General features: G+C 38.7%; 1 protein-coding gene across 4 annotated transcripts in view; it reads left to right on the top strand.

Moving 5' to 3' along the window:
- Positions 1-10656, top strand: part of LOC128027468 (protocadherin-19) — a 54331-nt gene extending 43675 nt beyond the window's left edge. For all 4 annotated transcript variants that reach the window (XM_052615117.1, XM_052615116.1, XM_052615115.1 and 1 more), the window contains exon 5: positions 8810-10656. In XM_052615117.1, coding sequence (XP_052471077.1) covers positions 8810-9369 — 560 coding nt within the window. In that variant the 3' untranslated portion in view covers positions 9370-10656. The remainder of the gene's footprint in view (positions 1-8809) is intronic.
- The last annotated feature ends 4989 nt before the right edge of the window (positions 10657-15645 follow it).

The following is a 15645-nucleotide window of genomic DNA, read 5'->3' as shown; positions in this document are numbered from 1 at the left end:
CATACGTCTCACAGGGAATGACAGTATGGAGATATTAGTATTCGACTGACGCATTTGGGCCCAGCTGTTGAAGAGAAGACACACTGATTTTAGCCACTCAGGTTGCATTGTGTCCAGGTGTGTTTGTGTCAGTCTTAGCTTGACAGGAACAGGGCATCGGCTTTATTCCCACTGAATAAAACAAGATTATTAAAAACGACTTAAAAACATTTCAGTAGCAAAAAGGGCGGAAGATGACGCAATAGCAGCTTGTTGGAGAGGAAGTTATGGATTTTAAGCTGACTCTTCTTTTTGGGAAGCTTTGCTCAATCCATGAATCAAATAGCTTTCGATGATGTGTATATTGTATACATTGATACATAACATGAATAATTACAGTATATAAACTACCGTTCAAAAGTTTGGAGTCAGAAAGATGCTTTAACACTTGTATTCAGGAAGGAAGCATTAAATTGATCTAAAGTGACAGTGAAGGCATTTATGTTACAAAAGACTTCTATTCATGAATTTTTTACCAGTTGAAAATATATTCAAAGAGAAATCAGTTATTTAAAATTATAATATTTTACAATATTACTGTTTTTACACATTTGTCTGATTTAAAAGGGCCAGTTATAATGAATTATTCTTTTTATTTTTCTCAAATCAAATGGAAGCATTAACTGAAGAAAAAAAAAAAAACTTAAAAGAGGGAAAGTCAAGAGACACAGATTAAATAGAAGAAAAACTGTACATTCATCCACCCACAAATCTATTTTTGCCACCCCTGCCCTGAAGCCAGTTACAGTCTCTAGGCTGGATGCTTTATGAATAGCAAATAAAGCCCTAATAGAGGAATATCTCATAGGCTTGCTTTAAGTAAAGCTTGCAGATTTCAGAGGGGTTCACTGACTTTGGCAATGTGCTTCTCACAGATGATTAAATTCACTGCAGCCAGTGAGTTTGCATCCTCCATTTCATTCCCTCCTCCCCACGCATCCAAGCCCTAGACCACTAAAGCCCAGCACATCCCCTTACAGATGTAATTTACTCTCTGCTTTGTCCCTCTCGCTCTTCTCGGACTCAAGGGTTTCTGAGAGTAAATTAGCTACATTGCTCGGTCAAGCTTAAACACAGAATGCAGCATTTGTAAGAGTATTTAAAGATATACTCCACAAACCAATCCTTTTGAAAAAGAAGAGCTGGCTATTGCGACTGGATGCCTTTGTATCTATGCCTCGGTGGCTGCCAGATCTATGAGTCAGGTTCATTTTGGGGCTGCAATTAGATAACTCATTGGTTGAGTACCACTACAATGGCCTTCTCTGTGCTTGTCAAGAACAAATGAGCCAATCTGTAATTTCCAAACCCACAGACAGAAAATCCTGTTTTCTGTCAACTATTTTGCAATGTTTTAATTAGCGGCCTCTAAGAGGTTATGGCCTATGTTGGCATGCTATCTACTTCTCAGGCCATGACACTATCCAGAGGAGAGCTGTAAGAGTTCAGTGTAACAGCAACAGGAAGATGATGCTGGTCTCTGGCCTTCCTCAAGGGATACTAACTCTTTAGCTCTGTTCATCTCTATATAGTGGCTCTGAAGCTTTGGTTTGCTATATAATAAAGAGCAGAAAGATTGTGGAAGTTTCAATGGAAAGTGTAAATCCTTCACAATTAAAACTTCAATTCTTAAATAAATTTCAGATGTACTGTTAACAGTCATGACTAAACTATACTTAAGATGCCTTATGCACAAAATGGCTCTATGTCGTCACATGCTGATACTTTCAGCTTTAGAATTTAGTTAAACGACAGTACATTTTTTAAAAAAGGCTACTAATGACAGCCATAGTTTAAATATTGTAATTTATATATCTAATAGTATACAGGAGAAAAAGTACTGTAGGCTAAATTGTGTGCACGATTTAATATTTAATTCCCTCGATTTATAAATTGTCCTGCGTGATTTAATAATTAGTTCCCTTGATTTTCTTAATCATGTACACAATTAATATATCGAAAGAATGAATTAGTAAATTGTGCGGCTGATTTAGCAAATCGAGGGAACTAAATAGTAATCATGTGCACGTTGTAGTACATTGAGGGAATTAATTAGTAAATCGTGCACACAATTTATTAATTTTTTCTTGCATGTCATGTGTGGGGCTCCGTACTAATAGTACTCTTATAGCGACTATAAAAAGATACACTGTTAGCTGAATAGAAAGTAAATATTATCCAGACAATGTTTTAAACAGTTTATTTTTCACTGTATTCACATATTCACGTGTTTATACGTGAAGATATATCGCTTTTATATTATATTATATTAAATTATATAATGTTATATTATAATAATAGGGGTCTCTTGAATGCAGATCATATCATTTGGTGGTCTATGGTATCAAAAAGCTTGAATTCCCCTGACCGAGTTCATAAAAAAATGTTGGCAAGCAATGAATCACAACAGGAGAAGCTAGGTGCATAAAGTGCATTTGTAATAGTTATGCTGTAATGCTGTTGCAAACAAATAAGGCTGCTAAACCGTCTCTCACCATAAAGTAAAGAAATAGATTCTACCTGTGTAAAGTACATGCTCAACTCATTACCACAGCATCAAGCACACCATTTGCTAGCCTCCATCCTCCTCTTCCCTAACAGAAAGCAACTTATTTTTGCTTCAAATTGTTTCATAAAACATCATCACAATGTATTTTCTCCTCATGCAGTTACTCAACTGTTAAGTAGATACTGTTTGTACCAATCTATGGCTTCCACATTGTTTGTCAGCACCAGTTTAGAAATTCATTCTTTTACTAGGACCAGCCACACAGGGTCTGATGGAGGCGGGAGGAAAGGCGGAGAGACATATTTTGGAGCTATGGCACTAATTCACACAAGGGCAGTAGGCAAAAAAGAACAGTGTGGTGGTAAGCCACAGAAATAAGTTGAGCTGTCAGTGTGCTTTTGAGACTAAAGGACTGCAGATGGCTTCACCGAGTAGACTGGCTGTCAGACACACTTACCAGAGCAGGATAGACCAGACCCTGATTTACTTCATGATAAATTGACTGGTACTAATGTTAAGAAGCAGGCACAGGGAATCCTTGATTTGCCATCCGTATGACAGTCCTTAACAAGGCTAAGCAGCGAGTATAATATCCTCAAAAAGGAATATCCGAGCCAAAGGAAGATGGAGGACGTCAAGGTCACTTTCCTGAAGGAGTCAGGCAGATATACAAGGGGTAAGACAGAAACAGACTAATTTTTCCGAATGGTGTGAAAGAGGGAGGGAGGAAAAAAAAGAAAGACAGACAGGGTGTGAGCAGATGGAGTGAGAAAGCTGGAGAGCTGCTCTAGATGGCAAGGTCTCTGCACCGAGTGCCGTCTTCGTGGCTCAGTGACGCAGCCTCCTCCACTGTTTGTAAAAACAAGACCATCACACTCCATCTTGTGATCCCGCCGGGCTGAGGGCTCACGGCTGATTTATGGTGCACAGACTGAATTGCCTGGCTGGGATGACAGCAGCACTTGGACTCTCCCTCGTGGGAAGCCCCCAGCTTCTGCATGGCTTGTCAGAGCCTGTGCATGGCAGCTTGCGATAGTGTAAGAGTGGAGACAAGGTTCCCAACATGACCCCCATCCTGGACGGATGTGCCACAAAGCCACCCAGGATCTCCCGGCCACTTCTTCTGCCTGCAACAAATGACTTGAATGAGATGAAGGAGGCATGCAAAACATTTATCCATATGTTGTATATCTAAATAAACCATTTAATGATTCACCTATTACAAAGAATAATAAAGCAGAAAGGTTGAGAGATAACAAATAATAAGAGACATACAGTGTAATAAATAAATAAATACAATAATAATAATTCTTCCGTTCTCTTTGAATGTTTGGAGATCAGTTTTATTATCAATATAATTAAATCGTGCATTACTGTTATTAATAATAATAAATCGATTCAAATATATAAAGTACAGATTTTGACGTTGCTGTTTTATTCTTCTTTCTTAAGACTGTCTGGAAATCATATTTATTATTATTTTTATTTTTACTACTACAGCTATTTTCTCTGATGCCATGTCAGTATTTGCCCCACCTGCAGTGAAAAGAAAGAAATGAGCCCCAAACTGATGTCTGCCCTCTCACTCCAGCATATTACTTCTCACAGGAGCCGGCTGCAGCTGTATTGTTTCATCAGTCTACATGGAACAACAATAGAGAGAGACAAACAAGAAGAAAAATATGTTTTTTTTTGAGGCAGAATGTGTCTAAATATGATTTATACGATCTTTATGCTCAAAACCGCATCAAAACACGTTCACGTTTAATATAGTTAATCTTCAAACCAATGCATCACTGTGTAGCTCACAACGGTTTGATATATTAGGAACATCTTGCTTGTTTCTTTGGCTGTTTCACCTTGTTCCTCAAAGAAATGACGTTCTTTCCCCGAGCCCGTAAATCCAAAGTGACTGAATAGTGTCACTGTGAAAACTGCAGGGCCCCGTGGTTGCAATTACATCCCCAGTCGCAGAGTGTGTTTGAGAGGATGTGAGTATGCCCACTCTCCCTCATATACTCTCTGAGCCCAAACCTACTTAAACAGGTACATTAGCGGCAATTTCTCTGGCCCTCTCTCACAATACATCAACACTGCGAACCTCATGCCTGTATTTTTTGGAGAGAAAAGAAAGTGCGTTTTCCAAGGAGGAGCATAATAGCTTCCAAACAAAATGAAAGTCTGGCGGTGACACAAAAGATGTTCAGAATTTTGTTTCCAAATTAAAAGCCATTCCTTTTGTTTTAGGTGTGCAACGCTCAGTCCACCCACAAATTGGGCTCATTTAGTCATATTTACGATAACAGACATTTTTAATGAATTAAAACCACACTTTATGGAGCAGTGTTATGCAAAATTTAAAGTTCAGGACGCTGAATTAGTGAGTGACAGGAAGAGAAATGTACAGATTATTATTATTTTATATTTTTTTGAAATTCAAAGCAATGTAACAAAGGTAAATTCTGGGAAATTAAGTGAAACAAAGTGTTCCACTCATCCATCCTTCTATCCTATCTGTACACATATATATGTAGTATATATAATTTCAGTTCATTGAAATTCTACTTCCATTCAAATGCCAATCCTGTATCCTGTATGTTTCATCCGCTCATATTAAGGAAGTGAATTGGAATTTCCAAGGCATTCTCAATTTATTTCTGAATGGAGCACAACCCTGTTACTGGTAGAGAGCAATGTGCAATCTTTTACCTGCCATGTTTAACTTTAAACTCGCTTTGACCACTGACCTGCGGACTGGTAACCAGTGCTAAATAAACGAGCTAAGGTTAATTCTCCACCTCATTAGGGGGCAGACCTGCCTGGGCTCCTGTCTCATGAAGTAAAATGAAAGTTGTTCTACTGCACGCTGAGCAGCGGTCAGTTTTTATGAAGAGAGTCTTTGCATTACAAGTGTCCCTATTTATTATTCTTCAGTCTTGCAGAATGCAGATTGTTGTACACATATTTTAAATACCTTGTGCATTCTCTCAGTGCAACAATGAAGATTTGTCATGAACTCTGCACTTTACTTACACATGTGGAAGAGTGAGAAAACAGAAGCTTCCGCCTCCAGCCAAAGCCAAGACCATAATCAGTATGGTTTAAATCCTAGACAGCAAATGCTCCCTATGACATAGTGCTCATAGTTTTAAGTCTTTTCCCGGAACTGATTGGCAAGCGCATTTTCCTGATGACTTTCAATAGACATTCTCGGTAGGAGGGCCGTCTGCCTTTCACTGCTCTCTTCTCCAAAACTCAAAGACCAGCTGCATTGAAGCTTTAATTGCTTAATTTGTTGGCATTATATTTCAATCTCTCGCAGGGCAAAAAAGATAGGAAGAGATTCTTATTGTCAGGGGTCGACAGGCTGTCATGTCTTACTGCAATTTGTTATATGGTTAGCACAGACCTTTGAGAGAAACATCTGTGAGTTTTGTGGATAAACCACTGACAGGATGTCCGAGAGCTGTTAATGGCATTCTGCTTTCACAGCAATGTCATTTACAAGAGAATCGCTCCACGGGAGACCCCATAAAGGACAGAGACTGAAAAAGACGACAACATCTAATGTATGCATGTGTCCCTCTCATCATAAGGAATGGGAATTGGAAAATACACTCTTTTTGGAGCGTTGCCCATTCAAGAGGTGAACACGATTTGAATCTTGTTAAAGTGCCTCCTATTGATCCGCAGGATGCAGATAGATCCATGCTTCTGTAGAAAAGCAGATTCTCGTGAAATGAAAGGAGGATTCTGGGTAGGCAGACTGCACCTTGGCAGGTGTGGTGTCCTCAGCAGTCGCTCACTGTATATGTGGAGAATGGTGAGACTCACCCTTGTTGCTATGGTGATAACATTGACTTTTGGTGATGAAAAGCCCTTTCAAGATGTGGACTTGTGTGTGTGTTCTCAGGGCTTGGTAATTATGGGCTAAATTTGAGCCACTTGAGATACCGTTGTCGATCCAGAGCTTTAGTTTTCAATTTAGTTCTTACTTTTTCAATTTATTTTCTCCATTCTCCCTGCTGCTTGCCTGAGTTTTAGTATGTGGAAGCATAGGCACATGTGTGTGTTGGTCTGGGTGTGGATGTTGCTGTTGCTGTCTATATATGTGGGTCAAATCGCTCTCATAAACACAAAATCTCACAGGACCTCTCATCTTCTCACATGTGCCGCAGGAGATCTGAAGTGTCCCCAGACTTCAGTCAGTAATTTGTCAATCTCATCAGATCAGATTTTAAAAGAGTGACACATTTGGCAGTGGCAACACTCCGATATTTAAATATTGATTCAGGGCCCAAAGCGGTGTTGTACCTCAGAGTCCTGAAAGAGCAGATAATTAGTGATCTTAATTGGATAATCCGTCAAGCTCGGAGTGTAAATGTGTGAATCCTTCCCGCAATCTTTTGCTGTCACTGAGGGCTGCAAGTGTGTAGGATGGTCTCAACCCATGGGCTGATTTACCAATAGGGAAGCTGACAAAATGTGTCAACAAACATCTGTGTGGTAGATCCTCTGACTATTTTTATTGACGGGGTGAGAACTTGTCATGCTTCATGACATTCATTGGGCAACAATTAATCAGCAATAACAGGTCCACTGGCTTCACAAGTACTGAAAGCTCTATATCAGCATTCATCAATGTGACTTTGCAATGTCATACTTAAGGAATACACCTATAAATTACTATATCAATAATTGACTATCCTAGATTTAAAAAATATATACCTCTCATACATTTTAAGAAACATTTCTTATTACTAGCAATGTTGAAAATAGTTTTTGCTGCTTAACAGTTTTTGGAAACTTTTACACTACCATGCAAAAGCTTGGGATAAGTAATGTTTGAAAAAATACAAAAAGTAAAAAAAAATATATTCAGCAAGGATGCAACTATTCATAAACTGATCAAAAGTGAGCGTGATGATGTTAACAGGTTATAAAAGATTCACATTTCAAATAAACACTATACTTTTGAACTTCCTGTTAATCAAATAAATCCTGTAACAGTTTCCACATTTATATTAAGCAGCAAAACAATGTTTTTAGATAATTAACAGCCTTATTTTAAGGAAGCATTATATATATATATATATATATATATATATATATATATATATATATATATATATATATATATATATATGTGTGTGTGTGTGTGTGTTTGTGTGTGTGTGATATGATAAAATGTTGTTGCCTAGATTCAAATGATAATTCAGATGCTTAAACAACCTACATTTAATAGTTTAACAATTTATTGGATATCCGATATAACATTCAAATAATTTGTATTATCTCTCCTCATCTGAATTTTAATAACATTGAATCCATAATTATTTCTGTAATTGTTTTTATTATATGTGAGCGGTGCATGTGAAAACAGCAAACCGAGGAAGCGATTTTGTTATGCAAATGCCATTTGTGTATATTAGCAAACATTTAAGCAGAGAGAGTGCCCTTGTCTATCCAGATGGCCAATAATGAAATATGTATGGAGTCAAAAGGACTCGCACAGAAAGCTGTTTTGGGTTGACTGCTAATAAAAAGAGAGCTGCCTTGATTACTACAGATGCATCTCTTTTAAATAAAAGGGAAGGGAAAGAGGCAGACAGCTCCTCAACTTGAGCGAGAGAGAGAGAGAGAGCTTGGCTTTTTTGTTGTTATAATGATACAAAAAGCATCTTGAAAGCCCTTCCCTCCAACACAACAAAAGACAGATCTGTATTAATTCTGGCTTAGAAAATATATCTTTTTTTTCACAACAATTTTAAAACATCATTACATATTTTTAACTGGCAGCTAGATGACAGAGATGTAGCACAATGTTCAGCATTTAACAATGAGGCTACTTTGCCAGTGTCCCTGACTGTGAAATCACTGATTGCTCTGTCTAAACCCTCCTTTCATCAAGTCTGGAAACAGAGTGAAACAATTACTCACAAGAGGGGGATCCACTTTTGATTTAGCAATGTACCCTTTGGTCTATTTATTATTGGTTTAGTAACAGGCACTCAAAAGTCCTAGCATTAAGACTCGTCGAGCCAGCTTACGTAAAAATGGAACAGAGCTATTCACCATGCCATGATCTGTTGTTTTTTTTGTTGTTGTTTTTTCATATCCAGCTCTCAGTGCTGAAAAGATGAAAGCTCCAAAACAAACTGTGCTTGAAATCCATGACGGAAACCACAAATAAGCAGAAGCTTATTTTAAGTTTAGACAGTTAAACTAACTCTTGCCTTCTTTTTCTCTTTCTCTGTGTAGATCAGTCAGAGGGTTTTCACTGCCAAGATGAATGTCGTATCCTGGGCCACTCGGACCGCTGCTGGATGCCCCGGGTGCCGATGCCGGCAAGAGCCAAGTCTCCTGAACACGGCCGCAACGTCATCGCTCTATCTATCGAGGCCACCACCGTGGACGTACCTCACTATGAGGACTGTGGCACCACCAAAAGGACTTTTGCCACCTTTGGCAAAGACGGGCCAGATGAGGAGCGGGTCGAACAGAGGGGCAGGCGGCAAACGGCAGAGCCAGCCGTCTGCAGCCCCAAGACTAATGGCACTGTGCGCGAAGCTGGAAACGGCCGGGAGGCCGTCAGCCCAATCACCTCCCCAGTGCACCTGAAGAGCCCCCAGTCCAAACCACCCTCCACCTACAACACACTGAAATGCCGGGACGCAGAGCGCATAGCCAACCACAGCCTGCTGCGGCAGCCAGAGGGGAAAGACAGTGAGCCGGCCATGCGGGAGATCAACACGCTCCTGCAGGACGGGCGTGAGAAGGAGTCCCCCGGCAACAAGCGGTTGAAGGACATTGTGCTTTAACTGGCTACCACGTGTACACAGAGGGCATACACTACTACGAGTGTGTGTGTGAACATGTGCGTGTGTATATTTGTGTGCTTGTGAGCGTCGAGCCGAACGGGCCTGGGGAAGGGAGACACGTGTGCAGCACAATGTATTCTCCAGTGACCGAACAAACTAAGCTGAAATTGTGTCTGCAAGCTCAGACAGTCATCATGGCTTGGTAGTAACAGCAATGCTTACACGTTCGTCGCAATTGTTTTCCGCAGTGGACAGGCTGGTTACTGTGTGCTGCGTGACACGCTCCACCCTGCTCTCACGTCTTACCCTTAGAGGAGAAAGACTTCCAGTGCAACGCTGGTGACACCCAAGTACAGTCATGCCTTGTGGACCTTAAAGAGACTTCTAACGTTTTTTAATGCCTTCTTTGGTATGCAGTTTTTGCTTCAGCTGCCAAACCGCTCACTGTTCCCGAAGAGGACGTGGGTCTCTCTGACACTACAGATGGTGAGACTCTTCCCGTCTAACATGAGCAGTCCGGCCGTGCCGTCTGATTGCAGGAGAGCGCATAGGAATACTCCTGCAGATCTCATTTCATTTCAGTGGCTTCTCACTGGTCTGATAAGACAACCCTTCTCTGTTTCCCTCAAGACATACCTATGTCAGCAAACCATGAGGTCGTTACAGTGCTTATTTTTTATCACAGATGGAGCTAAATGAAGTTGCGCTATCAGCTCAAGCTCAAGAAAAACTGGAATAGGGAGAGACCGATCCCCCAGACTTACATCCAGAAATATATGGATAAAAAGATAAAAAAAACAAAAAAAAAACATCAGACTTGTTGCTTTTGAAATCTCCTGTGCCCTTTCCTGATTGTAGCCAGTGGAGCGCAGTTTACTAGAACTTCGTGCTCTGGTCTTGTACTTTTTTGGATTTTGACTATGGGGCTAGGATAGAAGGGGTCGTCACTTACGTCTTGCTATGTAAAACTCTGTTTAGGGTTTACTACTATCATTTTTAATAATCTGTTGTTATGTGACAATCCCTTTAATGTTTTGTTGCGAAAGTAAAAACAAAAAAATAAATAAACATTGGTGTTCAACTAAAGCTACAGTAGCGTTTGTACACAAACACAAAAAGAAAAAAAAAGAAAAAAAAAACAAACATATATGCCAAAATATATTTTATAAATAATTTAAAATGTATAATGAGAATATTTAATGCGGTGTAGTTATTTTATCAGTAAGTTATACTTGAAATTAACTGGCTTTCTTTCTTTATTTGTCCCCCTTTTATTGACTATGTTATTCCTATTTTATATATATATATACATATATATATATATATATATATATATATATATATATATATATATATATATATATATATATATAATTTTCAGTTGATCTTGAATTTTTGTTCACTGTGTTACCCCTGGCAACTGTTGATTGCCGTCTACCTTGTTGTAAAAGAGTTTCTTATTGGTCAGTTCTTGTGCCATCAAGTTTCTGTGTGGGCAAAAAAAGACAAAAAAAAAGACAAAAAAAAAGAATTCAACACCAACAGTAGTGTGTCAGTGCAATGAGCTTAGAGTGAGATAGCAAAAGAAACCAAAAAACTGCGACAAACATTAATCTTTCAAGATAACAGGTTGTTGTTGAATCTTATTATTCAAGTAAGGGTAAGAGTAACACTATCATTTCAAGTCACTCAAGGCGGTTCCACTCATTTCTGAAGTGTTTGAGAGGCGCTAAATGGATACAAGTAACATGTAAAGCAAACCCAGATGCTCTGAGACAGACTTGCTTTGCTATCTACCATCAAGTACAGCCCTCCATTTTTCCAGATCATTTAAGAATGCTGTACCAAGCCCAACCAAACAAGTTTTTTTTTTTTTTTTTTTTTTGTAAGAGAAAAAAAAAGAAGAGGGAAAACCAAACAGATTTGGTGGAATTGCCATACCGGAGAAGGGAGAGAAATTGCAAAATCAGTTTCTTTGCAATACTTGTGTTACAATGTGGGAAGTGAAAACAGCAACAACATGTGAAAAATATATAGATCTAGTAGCTGAATGTTTTTGCTGGTCTCACCAAACAGCTTCTGGCAACATGAAAAACGAAATTATCACTGAATGTATACTGCAGCTTATTATTAAACTATTAAATGTTCTCCACTTTGTCTCCTCGTCTAAATTCATCAGTTCTGCATGTTTCCATCACACTCTTTTTAATTTGCCATCAAATGGCTCATAATGGAATAGATCCGCCTCAACTGGAGAGGAAGAGAGCGAGACGCATTGTTGAAAAGTAATGAGCGCAACCCAAGTTCAGCATACACCAATTATCCTTTCTTAAGTGATCTTTTGTCTTGCTATAATTCATTAAAATCGATAATGTGATATGAATATCTACTGTTAATTTTCTTAGAAAGTAATATGTTAATGTGGGTGGCAATGGCAGCTGTAGCGATGAGAATCAAATGAAAATTAGTTTTCACCGCAGTCCAATCTGAAGGCCTCTGTACAGAATCCTTCTGCAACATAATTTTTATATATCCTGATTCTGACTAATTGCGAAAATGACAAACGACAGCAGCAAACACACCTAGTGCTGCCAAATAAAGCAGCCATTTGGGAATCGTCCAACTGAGGAGTGTCAATTTCAAATGGATGGTTGTTCTAATTTGCTGAAGTGGATGGTGCACGCAACTGGCCAAGTACATCATTACTTGGATTCATACCCAGTGCAATTCAATGCTACTTATCTGTCAAAACAACTGACAAAAGATCCCAAATGACAATGAATGACAATTTTTAAGCAGGACGAGTCCCTCCACAAAATGTAATGTAACCGTTAGCCTATAGTGATTGCACTACACTATATTGTGTTTTAATGGTGTTCAGAATCAGGGTCACTCATAGGACATTGCACTTAACTCGAGGCTTTAAAGTCAAGCATCTAATTCAAAAAGGCTTGTAGACCTCATCATTAGTTCTCCAAACAAACTCGGCGTAATGACCAACAAATGTGTTCTTCCTCCGACTACTAAGTCTGTTGGCAAACACGCACTGCTCTAAGCTACAAATGAATTATAAGGCATGCACAAATGAGCCTCGTCACCTCATGTTTTAATCACTATGGATTCCTGTTGGTCAGGGTGAATTCATCCTATTATACACAGATTTATCTCAAAGGTTACCGGGACACACATCCTATTAACGTCCTATTAATGTTTCAATTATCATTTTTGCCAAATGGTGGAAGGGGAAATCACAGAACAATTTAAATGATTTATTCTTGACACCGACATGCAAAGACATAAGGCGAGGAGGGAATAAAGGGGGAAAGGGTGCAACTTCTTTCCACCGATACAAAACAGTTTGTACTTTATTCCTTTGAGTAGGCCCCTCAATCAGTTCCAGCCATCTCCATTCCTGAATTGACTTCATTCTATCAAAAGGACCGCAGCTGCTCCAGCAGCGGGGAAAGGGCTCATTGTGACCCACTGTTCATTCAGGCCAGCCTCTGGGACCAGTTCTGTATCCGGTGCCCACCAACCAATGGCTGAAGAGCAAGCTGAAATTTCTAGATTTAAAAAAAATAATAATAATAAAATCTTTAAAATTAAAATGTGAAAGATTAAAAGGTTGATTGCTATTATTATTAATAATAATAATAAAATAAAAATAACTATAATTATTTAAAAACCAGCTGCTGTGGTTAATAATTTTTACATGCATACCCTTTATTGCAGCTAAAAAGCACTTGGATTGTCAGCTCTGGGCTACAACCCAGTCACCCTGCTGTGCCCTTTGCGGGAGTGCATTTTGGGACAGGGCAATAAATCTTAGGACCAGTGTTCTTTCTTTATACTCTTTAATTTGGATGCTAATTGTGGAACACATCATGGTATAGAGTTGCAAATAAGGACTGGGCCACAGCGGGTGAACTAGCAGCACAGTGAAGGATTAAAGGGACATTAACTAAAAAGTGAAAATTTTACTCACCCTCATGTCATTCCAAACCTTTCTTCTGTGGAACAAGAAAATTAATTTAAGAAAAAATATTGATATTTTCCATGGACTGAAGACAAATAAATACTTTTTACACCACTGAATCAACCAAATAAGTTAGGTTATCTACCAAGACTACATTTAAGAGGTAGAGGAGAAAGAACTGTCTCCTTAAGCTAACAACTGCAGATGATCACATAATGATCAATTTCTTAATATTTATTCACTGGATTGCTTCAGAATAGAGGACAGCAAAATGTTATATAAACAACTTTTATTGTTTTAGGTACTTTGAAACTCAATCCCCACAGTCCCAAATTGCTTTCTCTGTAAAGGCAAGAACACCCTTGTCTTTAACCATTCACAAATAAATAAATAAATAAAATCATAAGGATGTGCAATGACATGAGGGTGAGTGAATAATTAATTTTTATTGTTGGGTGAACCATCCCTTTAGGACTAGGAAGAGGAGGACACACTATTACATTCAGTGGCTTGCTGTGTCTCTCCAACACTATCCTTGATTAAAAAATAAATAATAATAATAATAAAAATAAAAAAAGGATATTGTCATTTTAAGTGCATGTGATATACTGAAGTGTTGCTGCGACTAGCTCCCTTTCTGGCCTAGACATTATGGCCTTGTGCAGAAGACCAAGGAGGGCTTGTCAGGCAGATAATGGCCTCTCCTAAAGGCCCACACCTTCAGACAAGGCCATTATCCTCACCACAGGAGAGTAATCGGATCGACCTGAAGACAAGCACAGAGTCTACCTGCATGCAGCCATACAGCCAGCCCATCTGCATGAGGTGCAGAGAAGCCTGGGGTGCACAGTAGGCTAGAGGAGGAGTGCCTCTGTGCTGGAAGGTCAGACTCATTTGAAAGTGAAGAACACTGGGAATTGTGGTATTAACAAAGAACTGAGAGGCCCATGTGTGATGTGAATAAGGATACAAATCAAAGGCCTAAAGAAGCTGAGGTGACTCTTTGTTTGATCTATTGTCTGACTCACAGAGCTATGTATTGGCCTGGCCTTGCAGAGCGTCTCGACAAGGAAAGAACGTGCACCTGCACAAAGCATGAACCTAAACTTAACCACAATTCAGATCAGATTTCTCTGCTCTGAAGTCTATTCATGCTAAGTGCCTCCTGTATGCTCTTCTCTGTACTAATCTTATAACTCTGAGATTCTTGAGGCGAAGGATCCGGGAGTGTGAATTGCAGGAAGTCTGAGTTCATTACAATAGAGAATAGGTTTGTGGATTTATAAGTTGCAAAACAATGGATCCAAAGACTATGGAAGGAAGGAAAAGATTGTCTGCCAGGAAATGTACCCATATAATGTGGCCAATACTAATTCAATCAGTTGCTGTTGCCAGGTTTGAAATTCAGTGCCAAAAAAAAAAAAAAAAAAAAAAAAAATCTGTTCATTATAATGAGATAACATGTCTCTCAAGCATACTTTTGCCAGATTTTTGCAAACTGACAATTGCGGACCCTTAGAGGTATATCTCAAATGGTTCATGGAAAACTACTAAATTGTGAATTAAAAATATTCATATAACAAAAATAAAATAACTAAACAAATGAACACAGCAAGATAAATAGAGCCGAATCAGCAAATGTGAAATTATTGACGTTTCCGATAGATAACAGGGTTCAGAAATAAATTTAATTAGAATTTGAATAGAATTGGCCAAACCCCACCATAATGATAGGAAGAGAAATGCAATGAGGTGATGCATTCTGGCAAATTAAGTGTTCTTTTAATGTGGTCCCGCCCCCCAAAAATATGTTATATAAATTAATAAATATGATGAAAAAGTACATTCTAATAAGGGAAAACATAAAACCATTAACTACAACTGGCTTTGTCATTAGTATTATTATTTAAATATTTTAATTATGTTTAATATTATTTTAAAATGTAAAATGTTTTACTGTACTGGGGGATCCAGTGGGGGAAGGGGGATCTGAAAACCAGTCAGTATCTGGTTTAACCACCATATGTCTTACGCAATGCATCAGGTTGATCTGGCACCTGTCAGCAGCACCACACACACAGGTGTTGTGGTACTCTTGTGGATGGCGGTGAAGACTGATGCAGAAGAGAAGAATTATTGAATAAAGTAGGGGTACAGACTTGGAATGAAATGAGGGTGAGTAATTTGTTACAGAACTTTCATTTTTGGGAAACATTACTTTAAATAAAACCAACCGAACGTGACTCTACAGGGTTGGATTAACCTACTACAATGAAGACATTCTGTAATGTACCAGTCCA

Source organism: Carassius gibelio, chromosome A14 (genome assembly GCF_023724105.1).
Source record: "Carassius gibelio isolate Cgi1373 ecotype wild population from Czech Republic chromosome A14, carGib1.2-hapl.c, whole genome shotgun sequence".
NCBI classification, from domain to species: Eukaryota; Metazoa; Chordata; class Actinopteri; order Cypriniformes; family Cyprinidae; genus Carassius; species Carassius gibelio.
The sequence above is the reverse complement of the archived record's forward strand: the minus strand, read 5'-3'. Positions and strand labels throughout refer to the sequence as shown.